General features: G+C 37.3%; 1 protein-coding gene across 1 annotated transcript in view; it reads right to left on the reverse strand.

Moving 5' to 3' along the window:
* Nucleotides 1–377: 377 nt before the first annotated feature.
* The window catches only part of ARHGAP42 (Rho GTPase activating protein 42), a 326,220-nt gene continuing 306,956 nt past the window's right edge, over nucleotides 378–19,641 (reverse strand). The window contains exons 22-24 of the mRNA XM_047877771.1: nucleotides 19,140–19,202; nucleotides 4,097–4,176; nucleotides 378–3,667 (exon numbers count right to left, since the gene is read on the reverse strand). Coding sequence (XP_047733727.1) covers nucleotides 3,579–3,667; nucleotides 4,097–4,176; nucleotides 19,140–19,202 — 232 coding nt within the window. The 3' untranslated portion in view covers nucleotides 378–3,578. The remainder of the gene's footprint in view (nucleotides 3,668–4,096; nucleotides 4,177–19,139; nucleotides 19,203–19,641) is intronic.

A 19,641-nucleotide genomic window follows, 5' to 3' on the forward strand; every position in this document is an offset into this window, starting at 1 on the left:
AGGTTATTGTCAAAGGATTACAGGGCCAGATTTTTTTTCCTTACAACTTAGTGGATTTTTTTTTTTTTGGTTCAACCTAGTTGATTTTTATTTTTATTTATTTATTTTTTTAACGTTTATTTATTTTTGGGACAGAGAGAGACAGAGCATGAACGGGGGAGGGGCAGAGAGAGAGGGAGACACAGAATCGGAAACAGGCTCCAGGCTCTGAGCCATCAGCCCAGAGCCTGACGCGGGGCTCGAACTCACGGACCGCGAGATCATGACCTGGCTGAAGTCGGACGCTTAACCGACTGCGCCACCCAGGCGCCCCAGAACCTAGTTGATTTTTAAAAGGAGTACCACAATATGTAAAACCAATTATCATAGAATAAGAATAAAAGTCATTATATATCTTTATTTTTCCTATTTGGAAACTTGGATAGTTTGAGACTGTAAAGTACATTTTTTTTTCTTCACTGTTCCTGAAAGAGCTAGCAAAGAAGCCACTGTTGAGAGACCTGGTTACACTCATTCTCATTACAAAGTACAGAGAGTCAACACAACTACCAAAGCCACTCAAATCAAACAAGAAGAAATGGCAGTTCCTCATACTTCATGGACTTCACAGGAATACAAAGATTATTTTACTTTTCACACATTTACACATAATACAAGAAAAACCTTCAGTTAACTGACTAGTGTCTATAAATGTGGTAGGAGTTGTGGCATAACAAAAGAGTCACCTGTTAAATACATAAATGTTTTGTACTCGAGGATATTTTTACATAGTACACAAGATGATTGACATAGACTTATCAACTCTTCCTCATACTGATTATACTGTAAGCAGTGTTTAGGGTGTGCACATTGTGTGTTTTGGAGATGTAGAGGTGGCGATTCTAACCTATCTTCACATTATCCCTAAAATACTAAGGTTTCATCATTGAACTGTGGTTAAATTTTTAAGTGTGATTGTCTTTCAATGACTGTCATTACCTTCTTGTGTAATTAATATTCCATGTAATTTAGAGCACATGTCTTGATTTTCTCAATGCTCATGAATACCTTATCTGTGGGAAACTTATTTCTAAGGAAAAGCAGTATATGGCCATGACTTGCTTAACACATGTAATCAATATGAAGAAAAAAGGACCATCGCCATAAATCTGTAAGATTAAAACTTCAAAAAAAGGTACAATTTGAACAAGCACTTACACTTTTGTTTCAAAAAAGGGACCACAGTAAGTAATGCCACAATAAATGTATAGTAATGCCTTAGTATATAATAAAGGATAGTTGGGCTTCATTCATGTCCTATACAACAAAATCTTTAATTCCTCACTAATCGTCAGTGGAATTAGCTCACAGAGAACTCAGAGGAAAGAACACTCTGGTCTGTGTTAAAATAAAATGAACGTTGAGATTTCTCTATGTTGCAGCAAATGAAGTGGAATTCTGAATCTTTCTTTGGAGTCAAGTTGATCTTTGCAAGGTAATCAATTTGCCATTAAGACATTCTAATCTAGTAGGATGTCAGATGATGGCAAAGGCATTTAAACTGAGGGTGTCATATAAACATAGGGACTGGAACATTGGAGAGATTGCCTTCTGTTCCAGCAGAAGGTAGTCAGGCTATCAGCAATGTTATTATTACTAGGAAAAGGCCACCAAGGATCTAGAGACCAAAAAGCTCTAGCAACACCTGATCATAAGTATACAAAGATCAAAAGCAGGAGGTAAAAAATAAACATTTATCAGATTTTTTTCATTATATTACTAATTTTTATAATATTAAATATTTTTCATCCCTTTATTCAATGTACTGGTATTTATTTCTGATTTTGACTCTGTCTGCAAAAAGAGCTTTATGCAGTCAATACCTGAGTGTCTGTACATGGAGAAATCTGAAGTAACAAGTAAAATATCATGTCCCAGTGGACCAGTGCTGTGGCCATCAATGGCAAGTAACCAGCTTTTTGGAATCTTAAGAGGAGCGGCTCTTTGCCACATGCAGATATTTATAGAGATAATATATTAGAATAATTGAAATAGAAATAATGGTTGATGCACGACCAGATGTTGATGATCTCTTTAAATGGGTAGTGAATATCTATTTCTACACTCTATAAATTCAGTGAAATTCCCAATAAAAGCTATAAATTGAAAGGCATGAAATAAAGTCAGGTACAGATTTTATTCCTGCTAAAGATGATTAAACAATTTTAAATTCTGAGGCTAAAGATTATTTAAGAATCCTGTACCTTTATGTTTGGTTTTTATTGCAACTAAGTATAGAATTTAAAAGAATTTAAGCATACTTGTACCTTTAAAAAAATCTTTATCATCTGTACAAGAATTTCTCAAAAGCCAATATTAGATATCAATAAAATACATTGACACTTTATAGTCTTACAAGTAGAATTTAGGCTGCTGCCTTAAAAATCCACTTTTTACATTGTTTTCATTTTATTATATTTTTTGATGCCACTGTAATGCCACTATCAGATGATATGTGCATATGACTTATCAGTATTTATATGTTAATGTGGTAAAATTTCATTAAATCCCAAAGTTATAAAGATAGTTTTATACATCCTCTAAACCAGGCATCAGCAAACTATTACCCATGAGTCAAATCTGACCCGCCACTAGTTTTACATGGCCCAACAGCTAAAATATTTCTATTTTTCAATAGATTTTAAGAATGAAAATTTTGAAAATTTTCAAACTGCAGAGTCCATAAATAAAGTTGTATTGGCACTAAGCCTTATTCATTTGCTTATTCATTATCTATGAGTGCTTTCTGCTACAATGGCAGTTGAGTACTGTAGTAAAGACCTTTAGGGTATACAAAACCCCCAAATATTTACTATCAGGTCTTGACAGAAATAGTTTGCTAATCCCCACTCTATACCCATAGAAGGCATCTGGAATGCTGAATGGAGTGTTTATATTGAAATCAGTGTATGACTTAACTTGGTTTCATTTATAGACATCATTTACATTATTCCTTTTGAATATCATCATCTACTTGGTAAACAAATAAAAATAAACTTAACGTTAAAAAAACAACAACAACAACTTATTTCCTTGAAATGTTTAGGACCAGCAAAACAATGACATAGAAAAGAAAGAAATTCGTAAGAAAAAATAATGAATGAACAATTTAAATTACATTTTAAGTAATGATTTCAAGGTTCCTCAGAGAATTCCAGACAGTAAAGGACTTATCTGAAAATCCTTACAGCAAATTTCTAGTTTCCAAATTTCTGGGATATAGTACTTAACACAGTATTCTACAATTGTTATGGAAAAGACAATGTGCAGAGTTAGTTATCAAAAACAAGGGTGGGGGCAAGATTTTAAAATAAGAAACCAGTCAAGAAGTAAAAATTAAAAGAATGACATGGCTAACAATTTATGCATTTTTTTTTCTTTTTCATTTATAGGGAGCTACATGGTCTGCTGGTGTAGAACTTGATAGAAATTTACGTTTCATTTAGTGGGCTGATTCCCATATCTGTGTCAGATAAAATCATAGCACTTATTATTGTTACCATGGATACCATGAAGATACTGCCATCCACTAAACAGTATTAGAGGAAGACAACATAATTTTCTGGAACTAGTCCTGTTTTGCCTTCGTAAGTTGCCTTCAACCATCCTGGTTCCACTGATGGGTATACTGGCAAAAAATGAAAAAAAATGTCATTCAATCAGCATTAGCTTCAAATAATTATATACACAAATGGGTAAAAATGCACATCAGATTGCATAAATATACTCAAGTTGTCAAAACAATGTCAAAGCACCTTTAAGGCTGGAAATGTCCTCTGCATTCATGTAACCAATCTCTCTTCCTCCCCAATCCCTCCCATCCTTCCATCTCTCCTATCTCCCCCCATTCCTTCTTCCTTCTCTCTCCCTCTCTTTCATATATAGGAGGAAACTGGGCTCCAGAGAAATATAGTGTATTAACTTGTACAGGTTATGAGAGGCAGGGGCTAGAGCAGATTCTGAGTCTCCTGGCTTCTACTTTAGCTTCTTATCCCATTACTACTCCTTCATCATCCCCATGATAATAAACTTAAGCAAAGGGAATGGGTATACTTACCATTAGAAAATATTGCCCCCTGTGGGAAAGAAAGTTCATGGCTGTGCTCTGCTTTACAAGAGTACATGGCTTTGGCTTGGCTGAAAGAGCAAAAAGTAATTTATAAAATACACAGCTCTCAACAAAAATACATTTATACTTCAAATCATTTGTAAAAAATAATATTAGTTTTTGGTTGTAATTGGAGTATAATATACATCAAGTACACATGTAAGTATGCATAAGAGCATTTTTCACAAAGCAAAAACACTCACATCATACCAAAAACCCTTCTTGTGTTTCTAGGAAATGTCTCCAAGGGTAACCAACCTGGCTTCTAACAGCACAAGCTGGTTTTAAAGAACACTATTATTATATAATTGTTAGTATGCTGGCAAACAGACCATTTTTACACCTATATAGAGGTTCATAGGTACCCTATAGCTTTTTTCCTACTTTCTATCAGAGGTGAGACCCAAAAATTAAAAGGCCTACAGGATATGGTAAATAAATTAAGTGTACATGAGATAGGAAAAAGAATAGAATAAATTGATGATAAATGGCAACCAACAATAGCCTCATTGTCAGGAAAACAATGAGGATAGATGGAGGCTTTGCAAACCAGAGCCTATACCCATCTCCTAAAGTGGGAAGCCAATATTCAGCTCCCAACATCTGCTGCCATATGAGAATTCAGACTCAATGTAGCCAGATACTCTAGTTTCTTAAGAGAAAACAGAATTTCAGAATTTTATATGTGATATATTTAAAAATATTTGAGCCAACACTAAAAAGCCATCATCTGAGGCTGCTTATCAAATCACTAGTCAAGTCACCTTCATTCGACAACATCCAATTACCTTCATATGATGTGCAAGTTATGCTGATTTCACCTACTTCTCACCATCTCTATCACAACCAGAGCCGAAGCCAAAATCATTTCTGGTGTGGCTCACAGAATGGCTTCCTACCTTTCTAAATCCTCTAGGCCTCTTGTTTTGTCTACTTAAAATCCATTCTATACAGAGCAGCCAATTTGAAAAAGGTTCTGATGATCGTGTGACGACCACATTATTTCCCTGAAAACCCTTCAACTGGTTTCCAACTCTAGCTTCCATACTGTGCACAATCAGGTACCTGTTAGTATCTCCTGCTTCTTCTGTACCTACCTGCTCATCTACTATACTCCATTCACACTGGCCTGCTTTTACCTCCTCAAACATGCCAAAGTCATTCTCACCCCAGGGCTTTACCCTGACATGTTTTCCCCTTGATCTAAACATGGTTGTCCACTTCTAGTTCATCTTAAATTTCCTACGTTTTGCTAAAAGTTAGGTCTTCCTGACCACACACTCTAAAACAGCTACCCAGGCAACTATCATATTCTTCTGTTTTAAGTTTGCATGGCATTAGTATCTGGTATTCTGTTGTTACTGTTGATATTTCTATAACCTTCTTCAATTAGAATGCAACTTCCATGAATGAGGCCTGATGCTTAGTAACTCAATAAATATTTGCTGAATCAATGAATGGAAAAAAAAAGTTAAGAAGCTCTGGGCTCTGTTTCATACACAGTGAGTCCTTTTAAATATTGAAGGCACCCTGTCTTTCTTCCCTGAGGGCCCAGTACTTTATCTACAGAGAAGCATCAGCAGTGTTTGCTATCTACAGCTCTCTCAAAGAGCAGTATACATTATTATTTCACTTCCCTGTTGGAGCTAGATAATGGGTCTTATTCCCTACACTTCCAGAATGAGGCTAGGTCATTTAAACTGGGTTTCCAAAAAGTTATCTGAAAATTAGAAAGCTTATAGAGAATAAATATTGTCCTACCCTCAGAATCTATTTCATGAGGTTTAAGTCTCAGGTTGTACTTTCAGAAAGTCTGCTAGGATAGCCTAGGAGAGCCTGCAGCAGGCAGATTTAGGAATGACTACTAGCCCACACAGAACACTTCTCAGGGCTGCATCATGCAAGGAAGAATTGAGGAAGTACAGGGCTCTACACTAAAGAAGAATCATATGTACGTGTGTGTATGTACATGCAGGCACATGAATGTATGTGCTGGCTGACATGGGTGTGGGGGGGTGGGGGAAGAGGATACTACCAAGTTATGAAGACTTGTAAGAATCAGACCATGATAATCCTAAATTTAAAAAAATACATTAGTTTTTCCTATAAATCTTCTAGTCAATTATAATCATTTGATCTAATTTGGTATGATTTGATCTAATATGATCTGATAGCTGACATAATTGAGAGTCCCAGAACCATTTCTCTAAAAATATGTGTTTTTCAAAAAAAACCCAAATTTTCTAACAGCAATAATTTTCTCTAATATTAAGTCCTACTGCTTTGAATCATTAATCTAAGAGATGCATAAGGAAATAATTTCCAGTTATAGAAATGATTAAGATATAATAATCCTGGGGTGCCTGTGTGGCTTAGCCGGTTAAGCCTCCAAGTCTTGATTTTGGCTCAGGTCATGATACCATGATTCATGAGTTCGATCTCTGCATTGAGTTCTGTGCTAACAGTGCAGAGCCTGCTTGAGATTCTCTCTCCCTATCTCTCTCTACCCCTCCCCTTACTCTCACTCTCTCAAAATAAATAAATAAACTTAAAAAAAGATATAATAATCATTGCAATGATATAGTTTTTGAAATTATATACTGAATACAACCAAACTATTTTTGTAAATATTTCAGATATGAATGTTCTCTCTATAGTGTTTTATGGGATTGGATAGCAAGGGGGAGGCATGTAGAATAATTATATCACGAAATAAAGATATTGTTGTATGTGTCAAAAATACACAGCACAAAATAATATCTGTCCTGACTTTTCAATCATCTGTGCATATGACTAGACAGGTATAATTTTCTTCTGCTGAGATCTGTAACTACAGGTGTTAACTCAGCAGAAAGCTTTGATGATTTAATGTAGATGTCTGTGACTGTGAAGTTTTCTCTTCAGGTGCTAATGCTTCCTCTTTTACTGCCTTGGTATATTGAAGAAGATGTGAAAATAATACTGTCACCTATTAGGTCTTTCTTCAGAAGATCCTAATATTCTTTGAAAAGGATTCTGAAAATCTTGCTTCTTATTGCATGGGAGAGTAAGGTAATGACACTCAGCATGCTGAAAGCTATTTCTTCCCTTATCATCCAGAGAATGATCTGTTCATGAGATTCATTCCTAATTCTATACACTATTACTAATGAGTAAACTTACAGAGCTTTGATAAGTGTGCAAAATTCACAATGCTTATCTTAATCATAAGCTATGATTGACCAAAATTGATACAATATTTTCTGGAGGGTCACTTAATGATACACACATACACAAACACACACACACACACACACACACACACACACACACACACGTATATTTTTTGTAGGAGGAATGAACCTAGATATAGTTAAAAAGATGCCAACGTAGTAGTAACATACAGAAAAGCTAAAAACAAAAAAATCAAAACCTAAGTCTTCATCAGAAGATTTAAAAACACCAACCCAAATAAAGCATCAGGCAGCTAATTTAAATAATAATGTAGAAGAACACATGGCATAAAACAATATTAGCCTGTAAGGCAATTATTTTATAAAAAAAATATGTCCTTGCAAGGCCCCTAAATTACCCATGACTATTTACAATAAATACTACATTTGCTTCTGGGCCACTGGTTGGAGAGTTTTAAAAATTAGTCACATGTTCCTTTTTTACGCTTTTGTCAACAAATACTGGCTGTTTCTGGCTTAGATATCTGAGTGAATACTAAATGCCTCAAGGCTAAAGAACTCCCATGGACGCTTGTAAAGCTGCTTATGTAAAAGGCACGTGCATTGCAACTCCATTGAAAATGAAGTGAAAAAGTGAGTAACAAAGTCTTTTTAAGTTAAAAATGTATTATTTTATTCATTTACCCAACAACTTTGTTGAGCATCTTTTCTCTGTTGGGTACTATGGTGGAGCAATACAGTGAGAACCACCTTCATAATTCCTTTTCTGTGTTTATCATAGAGGAGTGGTTCACAAAGTATAGTCAAGGGGAACCTGGATGGATGGGTAGGTAGGGCCCTTAGAGGACATTGCTCTGAGAGCAAATGAAGTATATATGAGAATCCATTTATATTATAGTATGCCATGTTTTAAAGAGGTCTACAAAAATGTTAAATAAAGTAGCTCTTTGTTTTAAAAATATTTTCATAAAATTTATTTATATTCATATGTAATGGCCTTTTAAAAAATCTTTGTTATTGTATTAATGGTGCTTTGATGGGATTAAGGATGAGAGGTGTCAGTTCCTGAGCTCTCAGTAGTCACCATCATTAAGGAATGGAAGCTGACTGCAGCACATTCAGTATATGGCAACAACAGAGGAGGAGTGGGCTTCCATGCGGTCTGGGTTAGTGTTGGATGTGAAACAATTTCTGTTGTTTTCAAAACACATTAAAAATATGGCCTTTGGAAGAGGAAAGTGGTGGGGAGGTTAGACCCTATTGTGATCTAGGGGTAGGCACATAAACTCTCTGCCTAGGTTTTATAGAAAAGGGTGACCCCCAAATGTTGTAGGACTTGTGATCATCAGGTGACTTAGGTGATAGGAGTTTGGATTTTGAAAGGAAACAGGCATTTTGCTTGGTTCATCTTCTATATGTAGAAATGAAGTCCAAGAGAAATTAAAGTTACAGCAGAGTCAGGCTAGAAACTACATCTCCTGATTGCTGGTCTAGAACATTTGTGGTGACTATTTGAATGTCATCTGTGAAGTCTCTTAATATCAGTGAAAAAAAAAATCACATCTATTATTGATAATTGCTGACAGTAAATAAGAGTAAATAATCACCATTCTGTCCTCCAACAACAAAGCATGTTACTGTTACACCTCTTTAGTTGCATTAACTTATTCATATTTTTACTAAATTCATAAATATTTTTAAATTGCTCAGTTTAAATTTCTAGTAAATATAAATAGATATAATCCACATAAACAAAAGCTCTTTGGAGGTTCTCAATGTTTTCTTTTTCTTTAGTGTATAAAGGTGTTCTGAGACCAAAAATTTCAAGAACCATGGTCATAATGAGATTAGGTGGTTGTGAACCAAAATGTTAACTGAGGTTGTCTTCAGGTGGTGAGATAAGAGGTGGCTTTCCTTTACTTTTTAAAAATTTATTAGTACTACCCACATTCTCTAAGAGAAAAAAAATGTTATTCTTAAAAATAATGCATTCTTTTATGTTGCTTAATGTAGCACAATATGTTATGTGTATCTTACATGTGTACTATGCTCTAAATCAATGACAGCCTTCTTAAATCTCAAACTCACTGGATGAGAAGACTTTGTTGAGTTTTGCTTTGTGCTTTGCAATTATAAACAAAACATTGGTTTTATTTTTTTCAACACTGCTTTTAAATTATGACAATAGAAATATGTGATTGCTTATAATGAGCCAGGCACTCTCAATTTTCCTAATTCTCAACCATATAATTCTCAATTCAACCTTCAGAAGATATTTGTATAGCTTGCGTAAATTATGTTAAAGTGGATCTTCCCCTCCGCCCAAATTTAACTGACATTTAGGTGAAGGCTTTAAAAATACATTTTCCAATATTTTATAATGGTGAAACAGAGCCTAGTGACATTTGGCTTTTGAAGGCATTGTATATAACCAATGTCTACTTAACGATGTGCTAGGCACTAAGACATTTTTCTCTGTTCAAATGACTCTCAAAAACAGTATTTTTTGGTACATAAAAACCATTTGGGGATGTTGTCAAAAATTCATATTCTCCAGGCTTCAGTCTCAGATATTCTGGTTTACAGAGTCTGCAGCAACTCAGGAATCTTCATATTAACAAGTCTTATAGGTCAAGCTCCTTGCAGAGTGACCCCTCCCACTCCACTGAACCTGATTTCTTCAAGATTTCCAGTGATGCCTTAGAGATTAAAACCAGTGTCCTCCTCTAATGATCTCCTTGACACTTTTGCTTCTACCACATTGACCATTACTTCTCTTTATCATTTCTTCACACTCACATGCTTGACCCTTAAATAAAACCATTCACCAAAGACCAATGCTCAGATATTTTTCCTTTTTCACTCAATAAGCTCCATCATTGAGTACCCTCAGCTTTATTTATGCAGTATAACTGCTGTATGGAAGTTTCTCAAATGGCATCAAACACCATGCCCTCCCCTGATTCCAGTTGCACATTTCTAACTGCCTGTAAATGTTCCTCAGGCTCCTTGAACATTATGGTCAACATTTCCTTTCCTCTCCTATATACTCACAAGCTAAGATCAGAAGCTAAATTTCCATTCTTTTTGACAGTCAGTCTCAAAGACTTGGAATTTTCTTTACCTATCTTTCATTCCCAAAATATCCAAGCAGTTGCCCAATCCTGGTCTGATCCATAAAATTCTCCTTATGGTTTTTCATGCTTTTGTTACTGCCCTAATTAAGGCCCTTTAAACCTCACAAATTCCATCCTAGATGGCCAACTGTTCTGTCCCCTTCACAACCTCCTAGAAAAGCCACTTGAGTGATCTATTCAAGCGCACCCATGATTAGATCACCCCTTTGTTCAATGACTCAGTCCACAGTAACTCCCAGAAGTGTTACTTTCCTGTTGTTCAAAGCCATCCACTGAAATCTCCCATTAGGTCTCTTTCCCAAACACGGCTAGTCGTCCTACTGCCTACTACTGGTTCTATCATTCTTCAAGGTCCAATTCAAGGATAACCCTGAGCTCCCTAGAAAGAAAGCAAAATAGACTTTGTAGGAGGTTAGTATGGGAAATGCCCTCAATTTCTACCTGTTTTTCACTTGTATTTAATGGTATAAAATAGTATCAGGTGTTTGCCAATGGTTAGTGATTTAGTAACATTAATATATTAGAGGCTTCAATATCTTAAGCAAGCACTTTAAATAACAATAATAATAGTTACCATCATAGACCATCTACAGAGAACTTAGCAAGTACTGCAAATAAATTGTAGTGTACATTTATAAGAATTTGCCAAGGGCAGAATTATGATCTTCATTTTATAGAAAAAGAAAATATTTTTCAAAGATGGCAGCTTAGGAGGACACTGGGCTCACCGCGCGTCCTGCTGATCACTTAGATTCCACCTACACCTGCCTAAATAACCCAGAAAACCGCCAGAAGACTAGCAGAATGGAGTCTCTGGAGCCAAGCGCAGACAAGAGGCCCACGGAAGAAGGTAGGAAGGGCGGAGAGGCAGTGCGCGCTGCATGGACTGGCGGGAGGGAGCCGGGGTGGAGGGGCAGCCCGCCGGCCAAGCAGAGCCCCCGAGTCTGGCTGGCAAAAGCGGACGGGTCGGACGGAGTGTGTTCCGACAGCAGCGGGACTTGAAATCTGGAACGTTATAAGCTAACAGCTCTGCTCGGAGAACGGGAGGGCTGGAGGACAACGGGAGGGAGAATTGTTGAGCCCCGGACGACAGAGCTCACCTTGGTGGGGAACAAACGTGCTCGCCAGCGCCATCTCCCTCGCTCATCCCCCAGCCAAAATCCCAAAGGGGAACTTGCTAGCACCGCACAAACACCGAACGCTGTGCTTCTGCGGAGCCATCTCTCCGGCGGGTCTGACTCCCTCCCTGTGCCCAGGGTCCCTCCTGAAGTGGATCTCCGAAGGAAAAGAGAGCTGAGCCTGCCCTTCCTGCCCCTGTGCACCTTTCCAATACACCCCAGTTAATATGCCAGATCCCCAGCACCACAAGCCTGGCAGTGTGCAAGAAGCCCAGACAGGCCACGCCACCCCACAGTGAATCCCACCCCTAGGAGAGGGGAAGAGAAGGTACACACCAGTCTGACTGTGGCCCCAGCACTGGGCTGGGGGCAGACATCAGGTCGGACTGCGGCCCGCCCACCAACACAAGTTATGCAAGACAGCACAGGGGAAGTGCCCTTCAGTCCCGCACCACTCCAGGGACTATCCAAAATGACCAAACGGAAGAATTCCCCACAGAAAAACGTCCAGGAAATAACAACAGCTAATGAGCTGATCAAAAAGGATTTAAACAATATAACAGAACGTGAATTTAGAATAATAGTCATAAAATTAATCGCTGGGCTTGAAAACAGTATAAAGGGCAGCAGAGAATATCTTGCTACAGAGATCAAGGGATTAAGGAATAGCCAGGAGGAGCTAAAAAATGCTATCAACGAACTGCAAAACAAAATGGAGACAACTATGGCTCGGATTGAAGAGGCAGAGGAGAGAATAGGTGAACTAGAAGATAAAGTTATGGAAAAAGAAGAAGCTGAGAAAAAGAGAGATAAAAACATCCAGGAGTATGAGAGGAAAATTAGAGAACTAAGTGATGCACTAAAGAGAAATAATACACGCATAATTGGTATTCCAGAGGAGGAAGAGAGAGGCAAAGGTGCTGAAGGTGTACTTGAAGAAATAATAGCTGAGAACTTCCCAGATCTGGGGAAGGAAAAAGGCATTGAAATCCAAGAGGCACAGAATTCCCTCCAGATGTAACTTGAATCGATCTTCTGCATGACTTATCATAGTGAAACTGGAAAAATACAAGGATAAAGAGAATATTCTGAAAGCAGCTAGAGATATACGTATAAAGGAAACGTATAAAGGATAAACATATAAAGGGAGACCTATAAGACTCGTGACTGATTTCTCTACTGAACCTTGGCAGCCCAGAAAGGAATGGCAGGAGATCTTCAATGCGATGAACAGAAAAAATATGCAGCCAAGAATCCTTTATAAAGCAAGTCTGTCATTTAGAATAGAAGGAGAGATAAAGGTCTTCCCAAACAAACAAAAACTGAAGGAATTCCTCACCACTAAACCAGCCCTAAAAGAGATCCTAAGGGGGACAAAGTTCCAGAGACATCACTACAAGCATGAAACATACAGACATCACAATGACTCTAAACCAATATCTTTCTATAATAACACTGAATGTAAATGGACTAAATGCGCCAACCAAAAGACATAAGGTATCAGAATGGATAAAAAAACAAGACCCATCTATTTGCTGTCTACAAGAGACTCATTTTAGACCTGAGGACACCTTCAGATTGAGAGTGAAGGGATGGAGAACTATTTATCATGCCACTGAAAGTCAGAAGAGCTGGAGTAGCCATACTTATATCAGGCAAACTAGACTTTAAATTAAAGGCTATAACAAGAGATGAAGAAGGGCATTATATAATAATCACAGGGTGTATCCATCAGGAAGAGCTAACAATTATAAATGTCTATGCGCCGAATACCAGAGCCCCCAAATATATAAAACAATTACTCATAAACATAAGCAACCATATTGATAATAATGTGGTAATTGCAGGGGACTTTAACACCCCACTTACAGAAATGGATAGATCATCTAGACACACGGTCAATAAAGAAACAAAGGCCCTGAATGATACATTGGATCACATGGACTTGACAGATATATTTAGAACTCTGCATCCCAAAGCAACAGAATATACTTTCTTCTCGAGTGCACATGGAACATTCTCCAAGATAGATCACATACTGGGTCACAAAACAGCCCTTCATAAGTATACAAGAATTGAGATCATACCATGCATACTTTCAGACCACAATGCTATGAAGCTTGAAATCAACCACAGGAAAAAGGCTGGAAAACCTCCAAAAGCATGGTAGTTAAAGAACACCCTTCTAAAAAATGAATGGGTCAACCAGACAATTAGAGAAGAAATTAAAAAATATATGGAAACAAATGAAAATGAAAATACAACAAGCCAAACGCTTTGGGACGCAGCGAAGGCAGTCCTGAGAGGAAAATACATTGCCATCCAGGCTTATCTCAAGAAACAAGAAAAATCCCAAATACAAAATCTAACAGCACACCTAAAGGAAATAGAAGCAGAACAGCAAAGACAGCCTAAATCCAGCAGCAGAAGAGAAACAATAAAGATCAGAGCAGAAATAAACAATATAGAATCTAAAAAAACTGTAGAGCAGATCAACGAAACCAAGAGTTGGTTTTTTGAAAAAATAAACAAAATTGACAAACCTGTAGCCAGGCTTCTCAAAAAGAAAAGGGAGATGACCCAAATAGATAAAATCATGAATGAAAATGGAATTATGACAACCAATCCCTCAGAGATACACGCAATTATCAGGGAATACTATGAAAAATTATATGCCAACAAATTGGACAACCTGGAAAATAATGGACAAATTCCTGAACACCCACAGGCTTCCAAAACTCAATCAGGAGGAAATAGAAAGCTTGAACAGACCCATAACCAGCGAAGAAATTGAATCTGTTATCAAAGATCTCCCAACAAATAAGAGTCCAGGACCAGATGGCTTCCCAGGGGAGTTCTACCAGACATTTAAAGCAGAGATAATACCTATCCTTCTCAAGCTATTCCAAGAAATAGAAGGGGAAGGAAAACTTCCAGACTCATTCTATGAAGCCAGTATTACTTTGATTCCTAAACCAGAGACCCAGTAAAAAAGAGAACTACAGGCCAATATCCCTGATGAATATGGATGCAAAAATTCTCAATAAGATACTAGCAAATCGAATTCAACAGCATATAAAAAGAATTATTCACCATGATCAAGTGGGATTCATTCCTGGGCTGCAGGGCTGGTTCAATATTCGCAAATGAAGCAATGTGATACATCACATTAATAAAAGAAAAGAACCATATGATCCTGTCAATCGATGCAGAAAAGGCATTTGACAAAATTCAGCAAACTTTCTTAATAAAAACCCTCGAGAAAGTCGGGATAGAAGGAACATACTTAAAGATCATAAAAGCCATTTATGAAAAGCCCACAGCTAATATCATCCTCCATGGGGAAAAACTGAGAGCTTTTCCCCTGAGATCAGGAATACGACAGGGATGTCCACTCTCACCGCCGTTGTTTAACATAGTGTTGCAAGTGCTAGCATCAGCAATCAGACAACAAAAGTAAATCAAAGGCATCCAAATTGGCAAAGATGAAGTTAAGCTTTCACTTTTTGCAGATTACATGATATTATACATGGAAAATCCATAACACTCCACCAGAAGTCTGCTAGAACTGATACATGAATTCAGCAAAGTTGCAGGATACAAAATCAATGTACAGAAATCAGTTGCATTCTTATACACTAATAATGAAGCAACAGAAAGACAAATAAAGAAACTGATCCCATTCACAATTGCACCAAAAGCATAAAACACCTAGGAATAAATCTAACCAAAGATGTACAAGATCTGTATGCTGAAAACTATAGAAAGCTTATGAAAGAAATTGAAGAAGATATAAAGAAATGGAAAAACATTCCTTGCTCATGGATTGGAAGAATAAATATTGTCAAAATGTCAATACTACCCAAAGCTATCTACACATTCAATGAATCCCAATCAAAATTGCACCAGCATTCTTCTCAAACTAAAACAAGCAATCCTAAAATTCATATGGAACCACAAAAGGCCCCGAATAGCCAAAGGAATTTTGAAGAAGGAGACCAAAGCAGGAGGCATCACAATCCCAGACTTTAGCCTCTTCTACAAAGCTGTCATCATCAAGAAAGCATGGTATTGGCACAAAAACAGACACATAGACCAATGGAATAGAATAGAAACCCCAGAACTAGACCCACAAACGTATGGCCAACTCATCTTTGACAAAGCAGGAAAGAATATCCAATGGAAAAAAGACAGTCTCTTTAACAAATGGTGCTGAGAGAACTGTACAGCAACATGCAGAAGATTGAAACCAGACCACTTTCTCACACCATTCACAAACATAAACTCAAAATGGATAAAGGACCTGAATGTGAGACAGGAAACCATCAAAACCCTAGAGGAGAAAGCAGGAAAAGACCTCTCTGACCTCAGCCACAGCAATTTCTTACTTGACATATCCCCAAAGGCAAGGGAATTAAAAGCAAAAATGAACTACTGGGATCTTATGAAGATAAAAAGCTTCTTCACAGCAAAGGAAACAACCAACAAAACTAAAAGGCAACCAACGGAATGGGAAAAGATATTTGCAAATGACATAGCGGACAAAGGGCTAGTATCCAAAATCTATAAAGAGCTCACCAAACTCCACACCCAAAAAGTAAATAACCCAGTGAAGAAATGGGCAGAAAACATGAATAGACACTTCTCTAAAGAAGACATCCGGATGGCCAACAGGCACATGAAAAGATGCTCAACGTCGCTCCTTACCAGGGAAATACAAATCAAAACCACACTCAGATATCACCTCACGCCAGTCAGAGTGGCCAAAATGAACAAATCAGGAGACTATAGATGCTGGAGAGGATGTGGAGAAACGGGAACCCTCTTGCACTGTTGGTGGGAATGCAAATTGGTGCAGCCACTCTGGAAAACAGTGTGGAGGTTCCTCAGAAAATTAAAAATAGACCTACCCTATGACCCAGCAATAGCACTGGTAGGAATTTACCCAAGGGATACAGGAGTACTGATGCATAGGGGCACTTGTACCCCAATGTTTATAGCAGCACTCTCAACAATAGCCAAATTATGGAAAGAGCCTAAATGTCCATCAACTGATGAATGGATAAAGAAATTGTGGTTTACATACACAGTGGAATACTATGTGGCAATGAGAAAGAATGAAATATGGCCCTTTGTAGCAACGTGGATGGAACTGGACAGTGTGATGCTAAGTGAAATAAGCCATACAGAGAAAGACAGATACCATATGGTTTCACTCTTATGTGGGTCCTGAGATACTTAACAGAAACCCTGGCGGGAGGGGAAGGAAAATAAATAAAGAAGTTAGAGTGGAAGAGAGCCAAAGCATAAGAGACTCTTAAAAACTGAGAACAGGGGCGCCTGTGTGGCTCGGTCAGTTAAGCGTCTGACTTTGGCCCAGGTCATGATCTCGCGGTCTGTGAGTTTGAGCCCCGCGTCGGGCTCTGTGCTGACTCCTCAGAGCCTGGAGCCTGTTTCAGATTCTGTGTCTCCCTCTCTCTCCGCCCCTCCCCTGTTCATGCTCTGTCTCTCTCTGTCTCAAAAATAAATAAACGTTAAAAAAAATTAAAAAAAAAACTGAGAACAAAGTGAGGGTTGATGGGGGTTGGGAGGGAGGGGAGGGTGGGTGATGGGTATTGAGGATGGCACATTTTGGGATGAGCATTGGGCGTTGTATGGAAACCAATTTGACAATAAACTTCATATATTGAAAAAAAAAAAAGAAAATATTTTTCCTAAATATGTAACTCCAAGGTTACTGCAACTAGAAAGTGGTAGACCAAGAATTTAAACGTAGGTCTATCTGACCCTGATATTTGTTGTGTTCCACTGGGCCTGTCTTTTGGTGAAAAGCTATGACACCATCAACAAGTGCTGTGGAACTGTTGACAAATAATGACTCCAACCTTCAACGTATTGAGAAGCTCTAAGTTTATGCTGACAGCCTATTAGAAGTTGATTTAGAGTATAATATAAAAGCATATTAAAAATGCATAGGTTCATTGTTGACATCTCAGTATTTGACAGTATTCTGATTTACTTGATTAATAGCTTGTTTTCTTAAAGCTCTTAAAGGATTATCTCTTTGATTACATAACTTGAGCTCTTACAGGTTGCTTAGAGCTTCATAATAAAAGGACTCCACCTACTGGAGCAATTCAATGATATAGCAAGACAGAAGTAGCAAAGTTAAATCCCATACACTAAGGTCTAAAAATGATGACAGTTTCAGAGAACTGATGTTTGCTCTGATATGCACAGTACCTGGTTTTCACCAAATCTTGATCAAAGGGAAGAAGGTGAAGATACTATGGATGGAGGTAAGGTAAATGAAATTACTCTGGGATTTGTTACATAAGTTCCGTGGATCAACCAACATACCTGTAAGATACCAAAGTGGCTCAACTCTGTGAAGTCAAAAGCATTGATACACAAAGACCCTGCTAGGTCTTGTGAGAAAAAAAAAATACCAGAAGTTGAAGGTCACTGTTTTCCCTAGTAACTAGCAAAAGCCCAATATTGTGTAGGTATTTAGTAAATGCCTACTGCTGAAAAAGTACACATACTTTAAAAGGGTCAATAAAATTCTATGGTTGAACAACCTTTTTTAAAAAATTTAATTCCCATATAGTTAACAGTGTTACATTTTTTTCAGGTGTACAACAGTGGTTAAATATAGTGATACTTCAATTAACTGTGGTTCTTTTACTTCAAAACCTCAATTATCCAAATATGAATGGGAAGCTCGAATTTGCCTTTGTGCATCCAAAGGAAAAATCAAAGTTTATTCTTCAAGTGGTCTCATTTATATGCTCTTTTAATAACAAGCATTTATTAAATGACACATACCTCTACTAGCTGCTGTTGGTAAAACAAAACAAAAAACCAGAAATATCAAAATACTATAAAATTCCATTATTTCAGACATATTCAGATAAAAAACCAAAGCCCACTGTGGATGAGAAGAATCAATTTTACAAGGGGAGGAGAGGAAAGCAAAACCTTAGAAGCAAGCACATTAATAGCAGTAAGATGCAACAACCTGCGTCTTTTTTACAACAGAGTGAAAGGTAAAATCTGGAAATCCTGAATGAAGTACTGCACTCAAAAAAAGAGCTATTTAGATCAATCAGCCTAGAGCAACCCAGTGGCCATTAGTAATAAGCAAATTTTTAATGCATGTTCATAAAACTTGTTCCAGAAAAAGTTCTGTAACTTTTCAAAGTCATGAATATACCTTTGAAAACTTTCCACAAATTGTCATCAAAGGAGTCTTTAGTATGCAAAAGGTTATGGCAACTTGTATCTTTTAGAAAACTTGTTAAGAACTCTTCCTTTGTGAAGATTTTAGTAAATAAGGCATCAGTGGAACAGTCTGAGAGGCTAAATGCTGTTTACAGACATGATCCCCCCCCCCCCCCCCCCCCCCCCCCCCCCGTGTGTAAGACAGTGAGTGTGGATTTTACCATCTGCAGAACTGAAGGTCAGAGCTGTCAAAGATGACTCAGTATGTCAACAAAAAGCAACAATGTCACCACTACTTTATTTATTTATTTTTTTCATTTTAAGGGTTTTGAGAACTTACCGCCCAGAAGAATCCAGTTTAAGTGAACCAACATTTTCAAACAGTTGGGCTTTTGCTGCCACACTGAAAATAATTTTAAAATGGGATTTTCATTAAAATAAAAATTATATTATTCAGTTCAAAGTATAATTCAGGGTTATAACTTAACACAAACCAAAAATAATTAGTTAAGAACTATCCTCAAAATTTGATCTGAATTTTAATTGTTTTAAGATTTAATGTGGCAGAAATTTTTAGATCTAGTCTCCAGCTCATAGAGTACCGGATGTAATAAACCTATAGTTACTTCCCCTTCCCTTGGTGATCTTACTGTTCTCATCTTTTCTACTTCAAAAAACTATGGGAACAGTAAAAAAGAACATTTTCTCCCCACTCAGCTTCTGGCAGTGATTTTGACTCCTGTGGAGCCACAGGGAAGAATCAAATCATCAAGACAAAGAACTGTTGTTCATTCTGATAGCTAAGACAAAACTAATTCTAAAATGTTTCATTTTTTTAATTT

The sequence above is a fragment of the Prionailurus viverrinus genome, chromosome D1, assembly GCF_022837055.1.
Source record: "Prionailurus viverrinus isolate Anna chromosome D1, UM_Priviv_1.0, whole genome shotgun sequence".
In the NCBI taxonomy this organism is placed as follows: domain Eukaryota; kingdom Metazoa; phylum Chordata; class Mammalia; order Carnivora; family Felidae; genus Prionailurus; species Prionailurus viverrinus.